This window comes from Cyprinus carpio, chromosome B11, assembly GCF_018340385.1.
Source record: "Cyprinus carpio isolate SPL01 chromosome B11, ASM1834038v1, whole genome shotgun sequence".
NCBI classification, from domain to species: domain Eukaryota; kingdom Metazoa; phylum Chordata; class Actinopteri; order Cypriniformes; family Cyprinidae; genus Cyprinus; species Cyprinus carpio.
The window spans coordinates 22,465,737-22,489,458 of record NC_056607.1 but is presented as its reverse complement, the minus strand read 5'-3'; the positions used below and the strand labels follow the sequence as shown (position 1 = coordinate 22,489,458).

The 23,722-nt window shown below is 37.4% G+C and overlaps 2 protein-coding genes and 1 long non-coding RNA gene across 3 annotated transcripts; 2 read left to right on the top strand and 1 right to left on the bottom strand.

Annotated features, from left to right (window-relative positions):
* The first annotated feature begins 2,525 nt into the window (after positions 1-2,525).
* Positions 2,526-3,621, top strand: LOC109050956. Its single transcript, XR_006155824.1, has 3 exons — positions 2,526-2,852; positions 2,949-3,005; positions 3,499-3,621. It is a non-coding gene; the product is annotated as an uncharacterized LOC109050956 (long non-coding RNA).
* Positions 3,622-7,849: 4,228 nt separating this feature from the next.
* Positions 7,850-8,912, bottom strand: LOC109051009 (GTPase IMAP family member 5-like). Its single transcript, XM_019068536.2, has 2 exons — positions 8,893-8,912; positions 7,850-8,547 (listed from the first exon to the last, which is right to left on the bottom strand). Exons 1-2 carry the CDS (start codon positions 8,900-8,902, stop codon positions 7,850-7,852), a joined length of 708 nt encoding a protein of 235 aa, XP_018924081.2. The 5' UTR covers positions 8,903-8,912.
* Positions 8,913-11,540: 2,628 nt separating this feature from the next.
* Positions 11,541-13,823, top strand: LOC122138830. Its single transcript, XM_042733445.1, has 3 exons — positions 11,541-11,863; positions 12,622-13,232; positions 13,463-13,823. Exons 1-2 carry the CDS (start codon positions 11,818-11,820, stop codon positions 13,221-13,223), a joined length of 648 nt encoding a protein of 215 aa, XP_042589379.1. The 5' UTR covers positions 11,541-11,817; the 3' UTR covers positions 13,224-13,232; positions 13,463-13,823.
* Positions 13,824-23,722: the final 9,899 nt, after the last annotated feature.

Here is a 23,722-nt window from a genome sequence, read left to right as displayed (position 1 = left end):
TTTCAGGGAAATTTCTGTCTGTCAGTTTAACTATTCGGTTATTGAAAAAGAGGTGTTGGCTCTGGTTTGGGCACTTCAACATTTCAACGTTTATGTGGGAGGGGTGGAACGGCCATTGTGAGTTATTGAGTTGTGAGTTTTGAGTTTCTACAATTCCTGTTTGCTGCTCCCATGTGTTTTGAGTTTGAGCTCCGTCAAGTGAATTCTATATCGTCTATTTTTTACCTTAAAATCAATTTTATACACCATCATTTCCGTTTCAATAACGTGTAAATATATATCCCTTATCATATTCTTCAACATAAACAAAGCGCATTGTTATCACTGGTTTTATTTTGATTTCCCAAGTCCGCTATTAGTTTATAGCCCATTAGCATCGCCAGCGTGGTTGCAGCTGATCTCGCTTACATTGCTAATACTCTGTTCACACACATTAACATTGTTTTACTCACTGTTAATTGCTTTAATGGAGGATGTGTGTCTAGTGTAGGTGAGGACATGTTCGAGTTGCATTCGGTGCTTGAGCTGTAGGCCATGGAGAAGCAGATCGGTGACCTAGTGGAGAAGCAGGCCCTGCTGAGAGAGTGGAGAGCCGCACTGGAAACATCCCGGGCTGATGCTCACAAGTCTGAGGTTAGTATACAGTGTTATACTAACACTCCCACCACCTCTACTCTATGTGTTTCTCTGCACAGGCCCCATGCACCCAGAATGCGATCTTCCCAGATGTCCTTCACTCCGGCGCCGAGACACCACGGACCCTGGGTGCACCCGCAGCAGAAGATGCAATCCAGGCCCCGTGCGCTGACCTCTCCCCCTACACCGCCTCCGGTCTTTGAGATCTCCACCCAGAACCACTTCGCTCCCCTCTGCAAGACAGAATGTGATGCTTTGATTGTCGGAGACTCCATCGTCCGGTACGTCCGTGCTACGTTAGCCGAAGGTAAAGTGTACACTCACTGTTTCCCTGGTGCTTGTGTTCTCGATGTTTCTGTGCAGATACCCGCGATCCTGTAGGGCAACGAGCACATCAGCGCTGTCATGCTAAACTCCAGGGTTAATGACACCAAGCTGTGGCAGACGGAGACACTGAAGAGGGACTTCAGGAGCCTGATTGAGATGGTGCGCATCACATCACCCGCGACAACGATCATCGTGTCAGGACCGCTTCCCACATATCGACGAGGACACGAAAGGTTCGGTAGACTTTTTGCTTTAACCGAATGGTTATTGTCATGGTGTAAAGAACAGAAACTGCTCTTAGTTAACAATTGGAATCTTTTCTGGGAGATGTCCTAGGCTTTTTCGCATTGATGGCCTGCACAGATAAATGGATGTTTATATGCCGTAGCACCAAAATGCTAAAGTTACAACTTCTCATCCCAGAACACTGCAAGGACTGATTAAAACTGTAATTTACTGGCAATATTCCAGAAATGCCCTAATGACACAGACAGACTTAACACCCACACACTGAGTCTGGGAATCAGAGCAAATGCTGAAGTTTCAATATATGATGATGAATTGTGCCCCTTTCAGTTTCATATTTTATATGCACACTTCTGCAAACATACATGCTAACAGGGGCATATTCATAATTTCAGAAGTGAGGGGACAGAAATTGGCTAAGAAGTCAGACTGATAGACAATTACCAATAATTTGTATTCTGTAATATTTTTTCTTAATGGCAATTTTAAGATTTGTCAATACCACTTGTTTTTTTTATTTTTATGACAGAATAGGGCAGAAAATATATTTTATTGATTCCATAGACCACTGTAATAAATGCTGTGTCAGTTAGCACTGCATTAATCAGATCCTTTATTTATTACCTGGAGATGACTTGAAAAACAGACATAAACTGTATATTGTCGTAAATATGCATGTATTGTCTTCACATTTTTTATTCAGCTTAGCTACAGCGCTGACTGGATGCTTTGTCCATATTAGGGAAAAAGTTAAAGAACCTTTTAAATATCTAAAGAACATGGACATGGAAATTTTCGATTCCACAAAAGGGTCTTTATAGCGGAAAAAGTGTCTTTTTAAAAGGGTTTTTAAAAGTTCTCTAAATTAAGCTGCTCACCAGCATGAGCAAGTTCTTAACAACAAAAACGTAGCTTCAGAATTTTCATTTACTGGTAATTTTACAACTTCTCATCCCAGAAAATTGTCAGGACTGATTAAAACTGTAATTTACTGGTAATATTCCAGAAATCCTCTAATGACACGGAGAGACTAAACACTCACACCTTGAGTCTGGGAATCAGAGCAAACGCTGAAGTTTCGAGATGAACTGGCCTTTTCAAGATTTTGCAGGAAATCCTCTTTGCAGAAGAAAGACTTCTGCAAACACTTTTTTAAGATTGCATGCGGCTTTATGGATGTTGGAATAAAATTTTCTTCATGGAACCACTGATGCAAATAAAGAATCTTAATTTTAAAGAGTGTGTTTGTGTTGTATTTATTGTCAGGGTCTTATGGGATGATCAAACTAGATTATATTTTTCAGACAAGATATGATGTGATTCCTCTAGGGCTTCAGCTTTAATAAATCACAGGAACAAATAATACAAGTCATAGTTCAAGTGTTCATCATACACCACTTCTAATTGTACATTTCTTTTAAGTGACAATAGGCTCCATATGGCATAGAAAGTGATCAAGGACTTGGGCTCTAATTAAACCTACCGCAGGACTTCTTGTTTTTTGGCTTTTACTTTCAGTTGCAGCCCTATACAGTATATATATGGAGCAGCGGTACTGACCGAGACACAGCGACACTTCACCAAAACTTGATTCAAGATGTCCAAAGAGCTACAGTTGAGCCACCATGGACATGGTGGAAATGGTAAGTGCATTTTAATATAAAGCTTGTTGTTTTTCTACACAAAAAAAAAAATTTGTCTATTTGCACTGCATTAAAGCTCATTTGTTTTATTTTCAGATGGAGACTATGCTATCCCCTCTACCAAAAATTTCCACCATGGAGATGACGAAACTGGTAAGTGTATTGTAAAAGTTGGTCTACATTACTAACACAGACTTTTAACTTAATTTATATATTATATTTTTTTTTTAATTTAATTAAAATACATACAGTATTTATGTTCTTCATAATTTTCTCAATGTAGTTTGTTATACAGTAGCCTATATGTGTTTCTGAATATTCCCAAATGCTGAAGGTTAAAGAAATAGGTGGTAGCTGTCTTATTTTCAAAAAATCTGAAATATGTGTCTTAATAAATAATATATTTTTAATTTAATAATGTAAAATATATTATCACTATCACACTACGAAGATGAAGGCAAACCAAATCTCAGACTGAATCACACCAAATACAGAAATGTTAGCTTGCAAGGTTCACTAAAACTCGTCACATTTACAATGTTTTCATGTTCAGCGCAATATTGCATACATGTATATAAAGCTTGATTTTTCTCTAAAAATCCATGTCTATTTGCAATGCATTGAAGCTCATCTGTTTCATTTGCAGATGAAGAGAACGCTGACATAAATGAAATCGATGAGGCTCCCATAAAAATGTCAAAAGCGCAAGATACATCAGCTAATGCTTCAAGCGAAATCTTAAGCATAATTGACACATACGACCGGCAGGCAATAACCAAAACAATCAGCTGTAATACCAAACAATGAATTCATTCAACATGATTTGAAAACAAACCAGGAAAGAGGATTCCCAAGGCTGGATACCATGCAGAAGCAGGAGTTGGACGAGCTCGTGCTGAAGCCAGTGTATTTGAGGCAGAAGCCAAAGGCCCAAACGCCTCAGATACTGCTGAAGCCAGTTTGGTTAAACTCGGAGCAGTTGCTCGAGCTGAAATCGCCAGTGCATCAGCTAAAGCTGGTCCAGTTGGTGTGAAAGTGGGGCTTGGACTTGACACGGGTGCATCTATTGGTGTGGATGGGGTGGAGGCCAAATTCCTAGGAACTGGATTCACAATTGGTCCAAAAGTCAGTGTATCTGTTCTGGGTTCAGAAGCATCATGTTCAGTCATGTAATCACAGAGACCTATTATTATTATTAATAATAATCTTTAACCAGTTTTATTGCAGAATTAGTATTGTTATCGAGTTATAAATACACAGAATTATTATACATTATACAAGGTCATTTGTAATTTTTTCATGTTCAAAAATAAAATTTCTCTGAATTACTCATTTGCTGTTTAAAACTCCTCATATAAGTGTCTGCATGTTTAATTCAGTTTAGACAGTTTGCAAGAATGTTTACCATCCATTAAGACTAGTACACAGATCTGTAGAACAATAAGTTACAGAATGAAATGCAAACATGAGCCAAGAAAATTCCATGCTATTTCATTCTGTATAATAGTTACATTTTCACTAAATCATGTTAAAAACATAAATAAGGGCACTAGACAAAGTTAAAATTTATAAACCAATGGTTATTAATGAAACCATAACAGTAATATGCATTGTAGCATGAATAATAATCAACTGATAAAATTATCCAACCTGAAGTAATTTTGATGCAATAAATATGGTATAATTTAACAATGTTCATCCCTCTAAAACAGAAAAAAAAAACATCTTTCACAAACATCCACATGTCTGTCTCTATTAAAGTGTTTAGTGTATATAATGAGTTGTATTTGTAGGGGTTATTATAGTATAATCCTAAAGCACTCACTAATTTTCAAACACTGGTTACAGTCCCTTGTCGCAATCTAACTGTGGAACAATGTAGCCAACAGATCGCTAAAAGCTGTCACTGGGGCGGTACCTTTTCAAAAGGCACACCTTTGTACCAAAAGAGTTCAGATTGGTTCATTAAAGGCACATAATAGTACCTAAAGTGTACATATTAGTATCTAAAAGCTACAAAAGTGTACCTTTTGAAAAGGTAACGCCCCAGTGACAGCTTTTGTGCCATTTTTTCTGAGAGTGTAGGCTACGGTAACGAACCTTATTTAAATCTATGTCCGTCAAAATAAAACTCCACAGTCGTTGTACCAAAGAAAACACTTCCTTTATTACAATTGGAATTAATAATGCTTCTAAAAAAAGGCACAGGTGCGAGTATGAGGACAGAAGAAAAAGGCACGGGACAACACGCAATCCCCACGTCAATTCATCTACACACACCGTGAATCTTCAAATGCAATAGATTAATACAATGGTGACCCCTGTTGAAAACATCACATCAGGCTACACTGCACACATCATTAAGGCGTGTTACTCCGTTCCTATACTCCCCAACTCCCCCCCTCTTATACCGATCGCCCTTCACACACCCACGCCATTCATTCTCTCATCCACACAGGAATAAGTTAAAACACTTCCCTCTCCCCCGGCTTGCAGGACCCAGCCGTGGGGTGAAGAGCAGCCACGGGAGACCGTCAGGAGAGAAACACTCAAGTACATTTTGGTCCAAAAATAACAAAAATTGCGACTTTATTCAGCATTGTCTTCTCTTCCGGGATTGTTGTGAGTCCGACTGCTGTGACTGTTGACGTATGACGCTGCTGACGTTTTCTTTGTTATTGGGCGCGCCAGAAAACACTGTTGACACATGGTGTAAGCACTTAGAAATTTAGGGATTTGTATGTAGAGTTTTGCAGTAACAGTACACCAAATCTGAATCATGTCTTAAAGCAGTGGAACAGTGTTTATACTGTAGATCAGCGAAATGGGTGCTGAGTTTGTATTTGTTATAAAGTGTACGCACATAAAACATGTTTAAAGACAGCTTTATTCTGTAAACTGCTTTTTATGTCTTGTCTCTGGGCTCTGGATCTTCTAGATTGCTGATGTTGGAGCTTGTTCCATATCCAATTGAGCTGTATTCATCACATCTCTGAAGCCACCCTAACACCTTCTCATGTAAATCTGTGAATATGAAAATGTGAGGGGTAGAAAATAAATGTGATCTCTGGCAAGAAAATAAATTAGTTTTATTTTATGCCATATAAGAAAAAATGTCCTTTAAGCAATGAAAATCCGGATCAAGGAAACATGCATTATTAAAAAGCTAAATAACTCACTCAATGATGCATCAGGATTCTGATTGTTCAAGAACACATCCATTAAAGTTACTTCTCATCTGCTTCCTTCTCACCTCATCTTTTCCTTGAGTTTCTTATCAGCTGAGACTGAAAAAGAGAAGAGGGCACAGGGTGCTCAAATACATCCTAAGACATTAACATTTAAAGATGTCCTATGAAAAGTAATTTAATAGCTAAATTTAAATCTAGCCCTAAAAAAGTGCAAAAATCAAACTGACACTGTGTAATAAGCTGTAATGAGGGTGCTTGGAGGGTGCAAACTTACAATTTGGAGGGTCTGAAATGCTACAGTGACTTCTGTTCTCTGTACATCCAGTGAAATCCATCCCTAAGTGTTTTAGTCGACTTTTGATCTCCTTAAACCTGTTGTTAAGCTCCTGCTGTAGTAACTGCAGCACACGGTCAGCATCCAGACTTATTTCATCATCAAGACCACAGGAAACAGATGATTCTTCTGCCAGTCTGACTTTGCTGCAACCTAGAATTGAAGTGCTGTTTTCATCTGGTCAGAGGAGAACTGGCCCCCCAACTGAGCCTGGTTTCTCCCAAGGTTTTTTCTCCATTCTGTCACCGATGGAGTTTTGGTTCCTTGCCACTGTTGCCTCTGGCTTGCTTAGTTGAGGTCACTTCATTTAAAGCGATATCGTTGACTTAATTTGCAAATGATTGCACAGATACTATTTAAACTGAACTGAGATGATGACATCACTGAATTCAGTGATGAACTGCCTTTAACTGTCATTTTGCATTATTGACACACTGTTTTCCTAATTAATGTTGTTCAGTTGCTTTGCCGCAATGTTTTTTGTTTAAAGCGCTATATAAATAAAGGTGACTTCATAAAGGTCAGCATCATGAATGTTTTCTTCTGCAGCACATTGAGGGTTGAGGGAGAACAGACTGTTTTCTGCCACCATCTCATTAATCTTCTGGAGCAGCTCTGTGACTTGATCTCGGTTATTCTTGTTTGTGTTGTCAAAGACGTGATATCTGTTCCTGCATTTCTGAATCAGCCACTGAAGAGCGTCACCTTCACTGTCAATGTGCTGCTCGATGGAGATGTCTGGAAATCTGTCGCCCCACATGAACAGAACTATGGTGTGTTTCCAGACATCTTCTCCAAAAGTGACCATGTACTCTGTAATGATTCTTTTCAGTTCATTCTTGAATGAAGTATCAATAGGAACCACCAAGATCATGGCGTGAGGGAGATGCATATGTCGTGACTGACCTACACTCTCCAGGATTGAAGCCCGTGCATATTCTGGGTTGACTTTACATGAGAAATACTTCCACCAGCTGTAATGTCTGTTTTGTTTCATGTTCATGTCTTTTATTTTGTTATTGTTTGATTTTGCTGTTTATGTCATGCTTCCCTTGTCCTCGTGTATCTCTGCTTTGTGTATGTGTCATGTTCTCATTGGTTTGTTCTTGTCATGGGACCCTCATTGTTTGTATAAGTAGTCATGTTTTTGCCATTTTGCTTTGTCGTGTATTAACGTAATGTTGTAGCCTGCTGTCGGTGAGTCTAGTCTGTTCATGCCACGTCAAGTCTGTTTCGTGTATTCTGTAACAATCAGTCCACTGAAGGCGAGTGTAGATGAACCCAAGTGCAGTTTATTTACAAAGGTGTAATCCAAAATCAAAACAATAATCCAAACAAGATACACAGACTTGACTAGAACAGACTTGACGTGGCATGAACCGACTAGACTCACCGACAGCAGGTTATCAAAACGTGACACACTCTTAGATTTGAGTTTCACTTTCAAAACAACATCTCTGAATATTCACGAATTAACATAAATCCAGTCCAAACTTTTGACTGGTATAAACATTTCTGTATGACTTACTTATTTCTTTCAGTAGGTCTCTTTTTTCCTGAACTGTTTCTTGTCTGGCTTTTGCTCTTCTTTCATTTTCATCCCTCTTTCTCTGAATATCAAGCAGCACATCATCATGTGTTTCAAAATGATTTGCATTGTTTGCTGCCACAACATTATCGATCTTCTCAAGTAGATCTTTGACTCCAACACTTTTATTTTCAAAATCAAAGACATGATATCTTTCACCACATCTCTGTATGATCCGTTGAAGATCTGCGCTCCTCACTGAATCTGTTTGTGTAAGCAACACTATGGTGTGTCTCCAGATTTTCTCACCGAAGAGACTAAGGTGCTTCTCGATGGTGAGTCTGTTTTCTTCAGTAAAAGGCAAACTGAGATTAATGACCAGCAGAAAGACGTGAGGTCCTGGTGGACACATGAAAACACTGCAAACCAGCTCTTGTTTAACAACCTCTGGTAAGTCTCGCAAATCATAATTCTCCCACCAACATGGAGTATTAATCAGAGATATCTTCCTTCCATTCACTTCACCATCTTTCCTCACAGATTTGACGAAGTATTTATCCGGCTCAACTTTATCACCTAAAATGCTGTTTATCACTGAGGCTTTGTCAGATTTCTGCCACCCCAGAACAACAGCTCTTATTTCTGTCAGAAATGAAACATGAGGACATTGGAAAATCAAACTACAACTTCCTTAAATCTAAAAATCTAAATTTACTAACTAAAATACTATCTAAAATAACTATGTTTATGTAACAAATAAATAGTACAAGCAAAAAACTGGCAAACCATTCTATGTGGTTTGAAATATGATTAAACTCAGATTTTTGTTTTTCTGTCATTTTGGACATGCGTGTGACATACTCAAAGTTGCAGTGGTTCTGAAGAATAATTGTCCAGCAGGCCTATTCTATTGTGTTTACGATAAAGAATGTATTTGTATTTATCAAAAGTAAAAGATATTTATCATCTTACCAAACTGAACCTTACCTTGTTCCATTTTCCTCGTTGAATGTGACAAACACAGAATCTTGCAGTCAGCTGTTAATGCTGCTTTCACGTGCTACTGGACAATTATTACAGTACTTCCCACTTTTGATATTGCAGTTACAAGCTCATCACATTGAACAGATTTGTTGACAGAAAGTACAGGAATCATGTGTGACTGCTCATTTATTGGGGAAATCTTATTAAAGCCAAAACACATAGAAGATATTTAGTCAGTATCCATAGGATTTTTATTAAAGTACCCATATAAAGATTCACTGTACTAGATATTCAGCTTGCTGACGATGCTAAAACTTTGGTAAAAAAAAAAATATGCTATTTTCGCTGTGTACAATACACAGAATTTGCAACAAATGGTTATTTATATACATATTTATACATGAATGGAGTGACAGTAGAACGCAATGTAGATACTGTGGGAAAAAAAAACAAATAAAACTTATCAGTACTGCAGTTATGTTTCTCTCCTCATCATGTTTCAAGTTTATGGCCTGCCCAACATCAAAGTTATCTCAGAGTTTCATGCTGGTAGATGTTGTGACTACAGTTGAGGTCAAAAGTTTACATGCCCCTTTCAGAATGTTAATTATTTTACCGAAATAAGAGGGATCATACAAAATGCATGTTATTGTTTATTTAGTACTGACCTGAATAAGACATTTCACATTAAAGATGTTTACATATAGTCCACAAGAGAAAATAATAGTTCAGTTTATACATTTTTTTTACATCCCCTTGAATCTTAATACTGTGTTGTTACCTGAATGATCCATACCTGTTTTTTTTTTTGTTTGTTTGTTTGTTTGTTTTGTTTAGTGATAGTTGTTCATGAGTCCCTTGTTTGTCCTGAACAGTTAAACTGACTGCTGTTTTTCAGTAAAGTCCATCAGGTCCTACAAATTCTTTGGTTTTTCAGCATTTTTGTGTATTCGAACCCTTTCCAACAATGGCTGATTTTGAGATCCATCTTTTTACACTGAGGACAACTGAGGGACTCATATGCAACTATTACAGAAGGTTCAAACTCTCAGTGATGCTCCAGAAAGAAAAACCATGCATTAAGAGCTGGGGGTGAAAACTTTTAAACAGAATTGAGATGTGTAAATTTTTATTATTTTGCCTAAATATATATTTTTTTCATTTAGCAGGAGGGGCAGTGTGTGTGGCAGCAGGTAAAGGAGCAGGAGCAGGAGCAGAAGCAATACATTAATTTTTTACAAAAGCATTTTTTTCCTAGATGAGACAATTAGGTGTTTTATTAGTCATTCACTTGAAAAAATGGCTTGATGTTACTAATTGTTTTAAGTCAGCATGAAACTGAAGTTACAATTAGAATTGTATCGCTATAGTGATTTTGTCCATTAGAAATAGATTGGATTGTTGCCGTTTGCCAGCTGCTGCAATCTGATGTCAGTGACAGTTTGTCCCACCCCCACGGACACATCATCATAAAAGAGATGACATTTGAAGAGGGATTCAAGATTATGAGGTCACATGAATTCAACAAAAACAATGAAACAGTGATGTTCACAGATAAATCATTTATAATAAGCAATATCAACTTAAATATTCAATGTATTCAATGTCGAGTTCAAATGCAGACTGGTCTGCATTTATTTGTGAATTGAATTTTAGCAGGTCACCATCAATGATTTTATTGATGTTAAAAGAACGTGCAACAAAACAATAGAAAGTACATTGTGGTTTTCCCAGCATATACACACGAGTGCAGGGGCAGAGGAAACCCCGAATCAGACTCTTAAAGGGACAAACACCTAGACCATTACAACAGGACTAGTTGTTTTCCTGTCTTTTCGTCTCTCCTCACTTTATTTATTTATTTATTTTATTTATTTGTTTTTTCAAAACTATGGTGAGAACTAACCGGTGCTGAAATAGGGGCTTTTATGATCCTTTAGCACATTCTAGATATTATATATATTATATTTAAAATATATATATATAAAAGCTGCCACCTTGAATTTCTTAATGCACATGCTACTTAAAGCAACAAAAAGATTACTGTGGCACAATTCTTTTTTTTTTCTTTTTTTCTTTTTTCTGGCACTTCAATAATTCATTAAGAAATGCTACTTTTTACTAGAAACACATGCTTTTATATTACTTATATTGAGAATTACAGCTGATATAATGCTTATAAAATTTATTGCAGACAACATTCTAAGCATCACATCCTCAGATCCAGTCAGACACACTGATCTAAGAGCAGGTGTTTGGGAATATAATCATTTCCTGGCACTGCAGTAATAGGGAAGGAACAGGCCTTTTCCTTATCTTTCTTTTTGTTTGAGAAATGATCCAACTGAATGGCCCAACGTGAAATACCCTGATATCTACAAATATTTGTGTCCTTAAACGCTCGTCTTTTGGGGTCGACAGCTTGTAAAAACGTAGTTCTGGGTTTTTTAGCTTGTTTACTGTAGATCTTGTCACACAGCAGCTTTTAGGCATTGCTCTGTTTTTTGTTATAAGCCAGAAATGACAAGGATGCAGCTTCCCGCTATACAAAGTCGATAGAGAGATTGTTTTTCCCCGGTGTGGGCGTGGCCTAAATGCGCTCTGTCTTTATATATGGTGATTGAAATACAATGCTGCGTGAATCAGCATGTTCAGCGCCAAGTCCCACCGACGAAAGTTCTGGAGCTTTGAAACATTATGCCAGGTAGTGATGGGAAGTCCGGTTCTTTTCCGCAAACCGGTTCATCGGTTCTTTTACGCCCTAACGTAATGACGTCTTTCATGATGACGTAATGATATCAAGTTTATCGTCCCGGGCCGGTTTTTTATCCTAGCAAACCTTGAAAGAAGGTGCACTTTCGTATGACCGAGACACAACTCCCGCGACGCTCCACTAAAGACCTTTTGAGACTTTTTTAAACTTTTAAAATGTCCGAAAACCAACAATTAAGCCACCATAGAGATGACGAAAATGGTAAGTGCTTTGTAATAGTTGCTCTATATTTACTATTACTAACATTGAAAAACTCAACATTTGAATCGTAGGCTATTTATTTATTCTGTTAATGCACACTGTTTAAAAAAATAAAAATAAAATAAAAAGGGAAAATAAGTAGGCTACATTTCTGCCAAGATATTTATGATACACAACGAAGTGCCATTTATTTGCCAATCGACGGTAATTTTCTGTAAATCTCGATTGCCAAAAATTACATTGTGTGTGAGGCAAAACTCAAGTAAATCAAGTGAAAACACACACACACATTTGAAAGTCCACTGAAAGCATATCTTCTTACATTTTTGGCATAGATAATGCATGTTGAGGGTATACGTTATATGGCAACATGCTTGAATAAACTAAAGTGATATTTTTATTTAAATGTTTATGAAATGTTGTACAAAGTTGTTTTCCTTATGTGTGTGTTGCTTCTGCGGTTAAAGTCTGTTTCTGATTTTATTGTTGTTTGCACTATTAGACTATGTTGCAGCGTTTTACTTGGCAATATTAAAAAATATATAGATCTATTTATTTTTGGTATTTTATATGGTCTGTTGTTGGAGTAGTATCACCAGGGTGTGAGATTTTAATCCTATACACAGAGGATACAAAAAAAAAAAAAAAAAAAAAAAAAAAACTCATTAGAAGCAGATTCGCATATTAGGGGCTTTCGATTTGACGCGTTAATCTAATTAATTAGTTTTGTAAATAACACATTAACGTTTTATTTGCAGGTGGAGAATCTGATATACTTTATACCACACGACTGCGTGAAGGACGACCCAACATAGATTTCACCTTGTCAAGTGAAATAAATAAGAAATTATTAAAAAAAGAAACATGGATTATAAAGAAATCTAGCAAAAAGCCAAGTGTGCAACCTGCATCAGCTCATGTTACACTAAGCAATTTCATTGATATTATTGACACAGCTGACAGACCAGCAAATGCCATAGCAGAAGGCACCTATGCTCGAAGTGGAACATATGCAGGAAAGAGGATTCCCAAGACTGGAGTCTATGCAGAAGCAGGAGTTGGACGAGCTTGTGCTGAATTCAGTGTATTTGAGGCAGAAGCCAAAGGCCCAAACGCCTCAGCTAGTGCAGAAGCCAGTGTGGCTAGACTAGGGGCCGGAGCAGAGGCTCGAGCTGAAGTTGGCAGTGCATCAGCTCAAGCCGGTCCATTTAGTATGAAAGTGGGTCTTGGACTCGACACACGTGTATCTCTTGGTATTGTGGATGGGCTGGAGGTCAAAGTCTTGGGAACCGGATTCACAATTGGACCAAGAACCAGTATATCTCTGCTGGGTTCAGAAGTGTCATGTTCAGTCATTTAATCAAGACAGGTATTAATTATCTTTGAATATTCATATGCAACATTTTACTACCAGACCATGAAGACAAAGAAAAATAAATAAATAATAAGTTTCAAAGCAGAATTAGTATCTCTGTTGAACTATAAATACTTTAACAATATGAAAACAATCTTTTATTTTAGATTTTGTAATTCTACAATTGTTGAGATGGTTGTTTCATTTAAGAATAAATATTTGTATTTGGTTATGTGTTTAATTAGATTGTGCCAGTTTGGATCCAACGAAGATGATGACACCAAAAATTGTGAAGACTTCAGATGATGCCAACCTTGGATCAACGTACAAAACTGTCACATATTATCTTTATATTGTAATCAATACAAGCACAAGCTGTAATTGTTGTCTAACACATTTGTTGTGTCCGCTTAGCTGAATACATTGTTAACTAACCATATATTGTGTTATGTTACTGCCACATGGACATTACTTTGATAGTTCATTTGTGTCTTATTGCAGAACACATTCTAGTTTTAACATTAAAACAAGAATTATCTGTAAAGCTGCTTAGAAGCAATATGTATTGTGAAAGTGCTATACAAATAAACCAGAATCGAATGTTTATTGCTTTTCTCTTTAATACTGTCATTTCCAGTGTAACTTATAATGTGTTCACAGAACTTTCTGGAGACTTTAAATATGTGCATCAGTCCTTTTACATTTATACAATAATCTTAAAGAAGAAAAAAAACTTCTGCAGTTCTTTGGTAAAAGCATGAAAGCAGCTTTGTTTGTCTCTCTATGAATTTCCAAAAGATATATGCATAAGTGGGTTTGGGCAAGAACTTACAGAGACACTGTTGAATAGTCACTAAGTATACTTCATCAATAATACGCTAACCTGGAGGGTCTGAAATGCTCAGGTGACGTCTGGTCTCTGTACATCCAGTGAAATTCATCCCTAAGTGTTTTAGTCGACTTTTGATCTCCTTAAACCTGTTGTTAAGCTCCTGCTGTAGTAACTTCAGCACACGGTCAGCATCTAGACTTATGTCCTCATCTTGTTGTGTGTCAGCATCATGAATGTTTTCTTCTGCAGCACATTGAGGGTTGAGGGAGAACAGACTGTTTTCTGCCACCATCTCATCAATCTTCTGGAGCAGCTCTGTGACTTGATCTCGGTTATTCTTGTTTGTGTTGTCAAAGACGTGATATCTGTTCCTGCATTTCTGAATCAGCCACTGAAGAGTGTCACCTTCACTCTCAATGTGCTGCTCGATTGAGATGTCTGGAAATCTGTCGCCCCACGTGAACAGAACTATGGTGTGTTTCCAGAAATATCCTCCAAAAGTGTCCATGTACTCTGTAATGATTCTTTAAAACACTTCAAAAATATAAGAGACTGACAGTGATGCATATTAAAGGGATAGTTCACCAAAAAAATTAAATTCTGTTGTTAATTACTCACCCTCACGAAATCTGAGATCTTTCAGGCCCTCCATAGACAACAATGTAACTGAAACGTTCCCAGACCCAGAAACTTAGCATGGACCTTATTAAAATAGTCCATGTGACATGGTTTTTCAACCATAATTAATGCAAAGAAAACAAAAATGTAGACTTTATTCAACAACTCTTCTCTTCCACATTACCGTCTTCTGGCATTATTGAGAGTACCACGACGCATGCACTGTGCCTTGTTTGCGAGCAGAGGATCTGATCAATAATCTGACAGCAGGCCTTTAGGGATATAATAGTTTCCTGGCACTGCAATGACAGTGAAGGAACAGAATCTTAAGAAGAAACACAAAAAGAAAACATCAGTGACTACAACACTCAACAGCTCTCAGCTTCATTAGTTGTTAGGAAAAATGTGTATATAATATATTTATATATTCACATTACAGTAAAAAGGCATGCAAAAATTATTTTGGATTAGTTAACTTCATTTTTAACTTCTGAATAGCATAACACAATAACAATAAATTCCATTAAAATTATTTCCCATCTGCTTCCTTCTCTCCTTATCTTCTCTGTGAGTTTCTTATCAGCTGAGACTGAAAGAGGGTGCAGGGAGTGCTCAAATACTGTACATCCTAAAAAATTAACATTTACAATGCACTGCACTCTTAAAAGATAAATTAATTGCTAAATGTGAATAAAGTTCTTTAGTTGCTTTTGCATGGCAAAAAAGTGCAAATCATATTAAAACTGTGTAATGAGATTAATGAGCTGTAATGAGGGTGCTTGATCCTAATAGTTGCTTACAGCTATATGAGTATAGACAGACAAATTGCATGTCATTTTAAACAGAGAAAACAGACTGTTTTCTGCCACCATCTCATCAATCTTCTGGAGCAGCTCTGTGACTTGATCTCGGTTATTCTTGTTTGTGTTTTCAAAGACATGATATCTGTTCCTGCATTTCTGAATAAGCCACTGAAGAGCGTCACCTTCACTCTCAATGTGCTGCTCGATTGAGATGTCTGGAAATCTGTCGCCCCACGTGAACAGAACTATGGTGTGTTTCCAGACATAATCTCCAAAAGTGACCATATACTCTGTAATGATTATTTTCTGTTCATTCTTAAATGAAGTAGGAATCACTTTTCCTAGGAATCATTTGTTTGCGATTGGCCTACATTCTCCAGGATTTAATTCTAGGTTTAATTTAGCTGAGAAATGTTTCCACCAGCCTGGAGTGTCCAACACAGTTATTGATCTGCCATTCACTACACCAGTATAACTTGTGCACTTTTGTGTGCTTCCTATCGGAAATATTTAATGATTGAACATGGTGTTTCTGGCTGAACTCTTCCCAGACAGAATCCAACCCAGCAGAACAATTCTCAGTTCTCAGAGCGAAGCCACAGTGTCTTCAAGAAGAAAGAAAGAAACAAATAATTTTAAGGTATTTTTATGTTTGCAATGTGCACTACCAGTCAAAAATTTGGACACATTTAATAATGTTTTATTGTGACAGTAATAATAAAGAACAAGTAAACCTCTGTCTATCCTCCAAGTTTTATAATAACAGTTAAGGCAGGGAAACTGGAAGTATGGGAATGATGTAGTAATCAAAACATGTGACGTACTCTCTTTAAGCTTCACTTTCAAAACTCCATCTCTGAACATTTATGAATTAACATAAATTCAGTCCAAACGTTTAAACAAGTCTTTTCTTTGTCTTTTTGTTATCTGCTCCTACCAACACATGAAATGCTCATGCTGTGCTGGACTGGCCACCTGGACCCCACCTGAAGAATATTTTAAGCATCCAAAGAACCTTTTTCCACTATAAAGAACCTTTTGAGGAATAAAAGGATTCCAAAAATCCTTTTTGGAACCCATATTTTTGGGTGTTGTGTGTGCAGCAGTTTGATTAGGAATCTGAAAAAGCTCTGTCATGCTCAGAAGAGCTTGAGGATTGCCTGCAAAGAAAGCGAAAGTGAAACAGTTCATCCACATGTAGGACACTTTTCTATACACTCAGTGTGTGGGTGTTTATCTTTTCAGAGTCATTAGGGGATTACAGGGGATTTTCATGGCCAATTCGTATTAGGCCTACCTATTTTTTTTACAAGCAACTAGGCGAGTTTCCAATTTTTTATATATGTATTTTATATTTATAGTTTTCAATTCAAATAAAGCTTGTGGTGAACTTAATGTTTTGTTGTATATACTGTACTATACATAACACACACTCATACAGAAAACATGAATTTTGAAGCAGTTATGATTATTTTTAAAAATGTATGTTTTTAATAAGATAAGACAGCTTAGGGTGTGAGTGTGTAGTAGAACAAAAATTTTAAGTATCGTCAAGTTATGTTTACCACTGACTTTATTTTAATCATACATTAAAAAAAAATTAAATTAAAAAACAGTGTTTTCTGAAAACAGTCAGTTCTGTTCATAGATACATTTCCCCAATTCAATATTTAGGATTTTCTTCAAATAATTCAAGTGTCACAAACAGTGAGCTTGATCTTTCTAGTACAGTATTTTCTCTTCCCTTTTTATTAGTCTTCTGCACCTTTGTCCTCTGTTAACAGCTGTTTAGAGATTTTGAAAAAAAATTAAAATAATAATAATCCATTCAATTCATTTTGGCCCATGGTCGATCAGTGCATCTCTGCTCCAATTCAAACATTAACCCACATTTAAACAAACACAGTGCCTTGCTATAAATAACTTTTTGTGCAAAAGAAAGATTCCATGGATGTTAAAGGTTCTTTATGGAACCATCAATACCAATAAAGAACTTTTATTTTATTGAGAATGAAGTGAGGAAGAGCATGCAAGATTCCTAAACAATCTTCTGCACACACTCACTGGTATTCCTATCATTATGGGGACATTCCATAAGATAAATGATTTTTATACTGTACAAACTGTATTTTCTATCCCCTTACCCAACTTACCCCTCACACAATAAAGGCAATTTTACATTCTCAAAACACTTCATTCTGTATGATTTATAAGCTTGATTCCTCATGGGGACCTAAACATGTCCCCACAAGGTCAAAATGGACTGGTATTATTATATTTGTGGGGACATTTGGTCCCCATAACATAGGGAATACCAGGTACACACACACACTCTACATTCTAATAAATAAAAAAATAAAGGTTCCAAAGGGATTTTTGGAATAAATGCAAACACTAAAGTGTCCTTGTATGTGGATGAACTGTTTCACTTTCAGTCTGTGCAGGGAATCCCCAAGCTTTTCTAAGCACGAAAGAACAGGTGAGATTGCTAAATACATTTGAAAGTGAAAAAAAGTGAAAGTGACGTGACATTCAGCCAAGTATGGTGACCCATACTCGGAATTCGTGCTCTGCTTTTAACCCATCCAAAGTGCACACACACAGCAGTGAACACACACACACCGTAAACACACACCCGGAGCAGTGGGCAGCCATTTATGCTGTGGTGCCCGGGGAGCAGTTAGGGGTTCGGTACCTTGCTCAAGGGCACCTCAGTCATGTTATTGAGGGTGGAGAGAGCACTGTACATTCACTCCCCCCACCTACAATTCCTGCCGGCCCGAGACTCAAACTCACAACCCTTGGATTGCAAGTCCGACTCTCTAACCATTAGGCTATGACTTCCCCAAATGCATGTGACATGTGGGGGTGTGTTTAAACAAGGTGTTTTAGGAGGGCATGGATGAGTCTAAACACACAAACCACAAAACATGCAGACAACATGCAAAACTTTACGCATCTGAAGCAAAAGCAAACACTTCTTTCAAAACTATTTAAACTCTTATAATATATGTTTTTGCAAAGCAACCCTACACACAAGTATTAAATGATAAGCCATTGTAGGGGGATTTACAGTTAAACCCAAGGACCAGATATGATGAACAAGGAGTCAGAGATGTAATCAATTGGAGAAAAATTAACTGAAGAATGTTGTTTGCAGTTTCATCAGCAAAACTCAGATTCAACCCTCTCGATCTAGTTTGTAGGCCGCTCTGTGTACATGATCAAGACACCAGGAGTTATACTCTAGCAGAGGTCACTAATTACATCAATACAATGAATGATGCATTTATATAGCGCTTTATTGTGTATTGTTGTACACCCAAAGCGCTTTACAATCATGTGGGGGGTCTCTCCTCAACCACCACCAGTGTGCAGCATCCACTTGGATGATGTGACAGCAGCCACAGGACAACGGCGCCAGAGCGCTCACCACACACCAGCTACAGGTGGAGATGAGAGAGAGACATAGAGCCAATCAAGTGGTTGGGGATTGTTGGGAGGCCATGATTGACAAAGGCCAGGGGGACAATTTGGCCAGGACACCGGGGCTACACCCCTACTCTTTACGAGAAGTGTCATGGGATTTTTAGTGACCACAGGACCTCGGTTTAACATCTCATTCAAAAGACGGTGCTTTTTGACAGTATAGTGTCCCCGTCACTACACTGCAGTGTTAGGACCCACGCAGACCACAGGGTGAGCACTCAAGGGTGGCCTCAGGGTGGCCTCAATAACACCTCTTCCACATGGGTAAGCAAGTTTCTTGTTGGTCAAAACATAGATAAACTTAGAAAATCTCTTAGAAAATGGATGTAAAACTCGAAGTATATCTTCTAGTGATTATTTTGGTAAAAACTGATCACAGGTCAGAAGCAATAGGTATCTCCAGAGACGTATATCTGATAACCTGGACATCAGGGTGATGGCAAATGCAGGTTTCCTCCTAGGGCTGTCTTCGCATCTAGCTGCAAAAACAAACACTCGCACAAACATACAGTACGTAGAGAACAGTTGTCTATACTTCAAGTTTGCCGGGCTCTGCCCTGAATCTTATCAAAATATGGTTCACTACACACACACAATGAGTCCAGCTTCTTAGAGAGTAAAAAGTCAGACTAAAGTCATATTCAACTTATTTTCTAAATGTAACTTTGATTGATAATTATAAGCTGGAATTCAGAAATGTGGGTGTTTATATTTAAGACAATACATTAAAATAATAAGGTAAAAATATATATATATTTTGCTGTTTCAAGCAACATATAAGAAGCTGTTTTGATCAGCTAAAAATAACTGGAAGCGAGTCATGGTGGATAGGCTATATTGAGCTCTATTTAATTGTTAACACTTCAAGTGCTCAAGGGCAGGGTGCAGGCCTGGCGCAGGACACATGACTATGGGGGGGATTTTATATTTGTTTTGATCCAAAGGGGGGCACAGGGATGACCGTGGGGCGGGGTGTTTACGCATTGTAGGTCTTCTCGCTTTTTGCTTTTACTTTCCATTGGTGTCCATACTACATAAATCGAGCAGCAGTCCTGACCCAGACACAGCTCAACCTAAGACGACTGCGACGCTCCACCGAAGACCTACTGAGTTATTAAAACTTGTGACACTCTAAAATGGCACTTTCCAACCATGGACATGGTAAGTACATATTAAAAACTGGTCTATCCACCTTTTTCCTGACGTAAAAATGGGCGCTGCCATTTGTAAATTTTATGGGTCTAGCTTCCGGTCTCATTTGCGTCCAGCTATTTTAAGCTGTACAAAACAGTTAGTTTTGATGCTTGATATTGACAATTGATGTGTCCTGTCATATTATTTTAATCTGTTATCATAATTAAGAACACCCTGGTCTGTACTGCAAACAGTTTTACCGTTTACTGCACGTTGTTATTCTCCTCGTTATTTACATATACCGGCTAATGAAACTGAAGTCTCACCCATTACTTCCGCGTTGAGGAAAAAGGTGGATATTTAGTATCAATGAAAAAACTCTAGACTACATTTAGTGTTATATATATTTATATATTTATATCTATATTTTATTTTTTATATCTATATTTTACTCTGCATTGTGCTTAACAACTCCCCTTAGCTGTTAGAAATAAACTGTAAACCACAGCTTCTTGGGGCTTATTGCTTTATTATATGTGTATCTACTCTATTATTTGCACTGGTGTAAATGATTCACTGGGGGGACCCTAGCTGAGGACATATTTTCCATTTTAAAATATAGCCTATATAATGGTAAAAATACTATTAGGACTGTGAAAAATAAGAATGTTTGAGGTGTGAGCACATGCAATTTACGTTGTACAAAACATAACATATCATTAAGTAATGTTTACTACGGACCTAATTTTAGTCATAAATTAAAAATAAAATCTCAAGGGAGCACATATTGTGAAAATTAAAGTGTAAACAAATAAATGAATAAGTAAATAAATAAATAAGCAGGGCTTTATATTGTTCCTACATTCCTTTGGAGTTTCATTGTCAAAATATGTATTGCATTCTAAAAATATAGGCTATTACAAATTTTAATGTTACGTAGGTGCAATTAATCACAATTAATTACAGAAAAATGGTTTATTAATTTGTTATTTTTAATCGATTGACAGTACTATGTAAAATACATATTAATACTAACATGTTATGAAAATGAAGCAGGTTCTTTCTTTTGAGAGTCCTTTTATGTCCTTTGTGTGGAGGATTTTTTGGGCAAATAAGATCTCAGACTGAATTTACAAAACTTACAGCTTAATGTTCATTAAAACCAACTTGTAAAACTCACAATGTTCTAATGTTCATTTAAAAATGGAATGAAATCATACAAAGCTTTTTGCTGATGTCCATGCAGAAGGTACCCATGCTGAAGCTGGAGTATATGCAGAAGCTCCTGGAAAGGTTGGAGCCTTTGCAGGAGCAGGAGTTGGAGGAACTCATGCTGAACTCAATCTTGAAGGCCCAAATGCCTCAGCTGGTGCTGAAATCGGTGTGACCGGAGTTGGAGCAATGGCTCGAGCTGAAGTTGGCAGTGCATCAGTTCAAGCCGGGCCAATTGGTGTGAAAGTGGGTCTTGGAGTTGACACGGGTGCATCTGTTGGTGCGGATGGGGTGGAGCTCAAAGTCCTGGGAACTGGATTCACAATTGGTCAAAAAACTAGTGTATCTGTTCTGGGTTCAGAAGTGTCATGTTCAGTCATGTGATCAGACAGGTATTAATAACCTTTGAATATCTCTATGCAACATTTTAAACTGAGTCGTTAAGACAAAAAAAGAAACCTGAAAACAAAATTTAGTAACTTTTCAATTTTAATGCATACTTGCTAATTGTAACTAATTTTCTGCTTTGAAACAATATGTATTGTGAAAAGTGCTATACAAATAAACTTAAATTGAATGTTTATTGCTGTTCTGTAATGTGAGTCTCAGCATATAACTGTTATAATGTGAACTTTGGGGAGACTTTGGACTTTTGCATCTGGCCCTTTTCATTTATAAAATTTTCACAACATTCAAATAAATAAATAAATAAATATTTTGCCATGCTCTTTGATGCAAACATTTTATAAGAATTGTATTTGCATTTGTATTGTACTGTATTTGACTTTCCATTTCCAAAACAAGCCTATACTGTAGGTGGGTTCAGCCAACTACATGTGAACAAGGTCACTCAAAACTAGTGATCGGAGAAATTAAGCTTTTCAAAATTAAAATAAAATGAACCAGTTACTTGGAAATGGCACTATGCTTTGGAAATTACTTCCATGCATTTTCATTTAAAGCACGCCACAATAATCATTGAGGCTTTTATAGTGTCTTTGAACCTCTTTGTCCGTTGTTTTCAGAGGCGCATTAATGCACGGGCTTCAAGGGGCTAAAGCCCAGGGGCCTACACTTGGGAGGGACCTACTGGCTGCTGGGAAATTATATTTTTCAAATAATTATTTGTATACATGGGAGTTTGCAGCAGTGACAAAAGCATTCTGTAAACAAACTCAAACACTTATTTTCAGTGACGCCCTGCTTGTAGTATTTGTAGTGAATGGTTCAGTTTAGGTTTCCCCCACACAGTTTGTACAGTTGGTATGTTCCACCGATATACTGTAAGCGGAATGCACAAAGCGCAAGTAAAGAAGCATATAATGAGTGCTATTCTGTGTGCGTGTTTCTATGTTAACGTGCATTCCGACTTTTTTACTCCCCTCGGGCTGGGCTTCGGGCCAATTTTCACATTATAGTTCAGACGCGGGCCGGGCCTCGGGCCTGTTTAAGGCTTCTCATTATTTTAGACATCCATCAATTAGTGATGAAAAAAATGCTGCACTGGTGGAAACCACATGAGACCATGCTACGACAGCTCGACGGTGTGTAGAGTAAGATTGCCGCAATGCATCGGCAAAAGTAATAACCATGAACGTGTCAGGGGGAAACAGTAAGGAGATATTTGAATTATTTACTAATAAATAGTGTTTTCTGAGTCAGTGTGCAAGGATGAAGTTGCCGATCCTCGCCTTCTCTTAATTAGACACTTCTTTAGAGAGAAGTGCATCTTTACTCCTTACGGATTATGATTATAATGAAAGAGTTTTTGTTTTTGATTTGTTTTATTTCCTCGTGATATAAGGAAGCTTTTGAAAATGACCTAATAAAGAAGATTCCCAAAACTTTGCAGAAGCAGGAGTTGGACAAGCTTGTGCTGAATTCAGTGTATTTAAGGCAAAGGCTCAAATGCCTCAGCTGGTGCTGAAAGTTAAAGTGACATGATGTATAGTCAAGTATGGTGACCTATACTCAGAATTAGTGCTCTGCATTTCACCCACAGCAGTGAGTAGTAAACACACACACACACACAAATACATACACACAAACACCCAAAACAGCCCGGGGAGCTATTGGGGGTGGTGCCTAGTTGTGGGTAATGAGGGTGGAAGAGAGCACTGTTAATTCACTCCCCCAACCACATTTCCTGCTTGTACTGAGACTCGAACCCGCCACATTCAGGTTACAAGTCAGACTCTTTAACCATTAGGTCAATACTAACCCTGAAGCCAGTGTGGTTGGAGCCAAAGCAATATTTAAGAACGATCTATTCTGTTAAATAACAGATTGGATATTTAAACAATAGCAAATTTGTTTCAATTTAACACCAAAAACTGAAATGAAAAATAACTTCAATAAGAAAACAACTTTGAAATTTTCATTATTGTGTATGTCCAGTGCCATTCAAAGCCATAATT

Bases quoted from the DNA above. Each gene is read 5' to 3' on its own strand.
- LOC122138830 (XM_042733445.1), top strand. From the start codon at position 11,818: ATGTCCGAAAACCAACAATTAAGCCACCATAGAGATGACGAAAATG. The intron at 11,864-12,621 runs GTAAGTGCTTTG...TTTTATTTGCAG, and splicing joins CCATAGAGATGACGAAAATG to GTGGAGAATCTGATATACTT.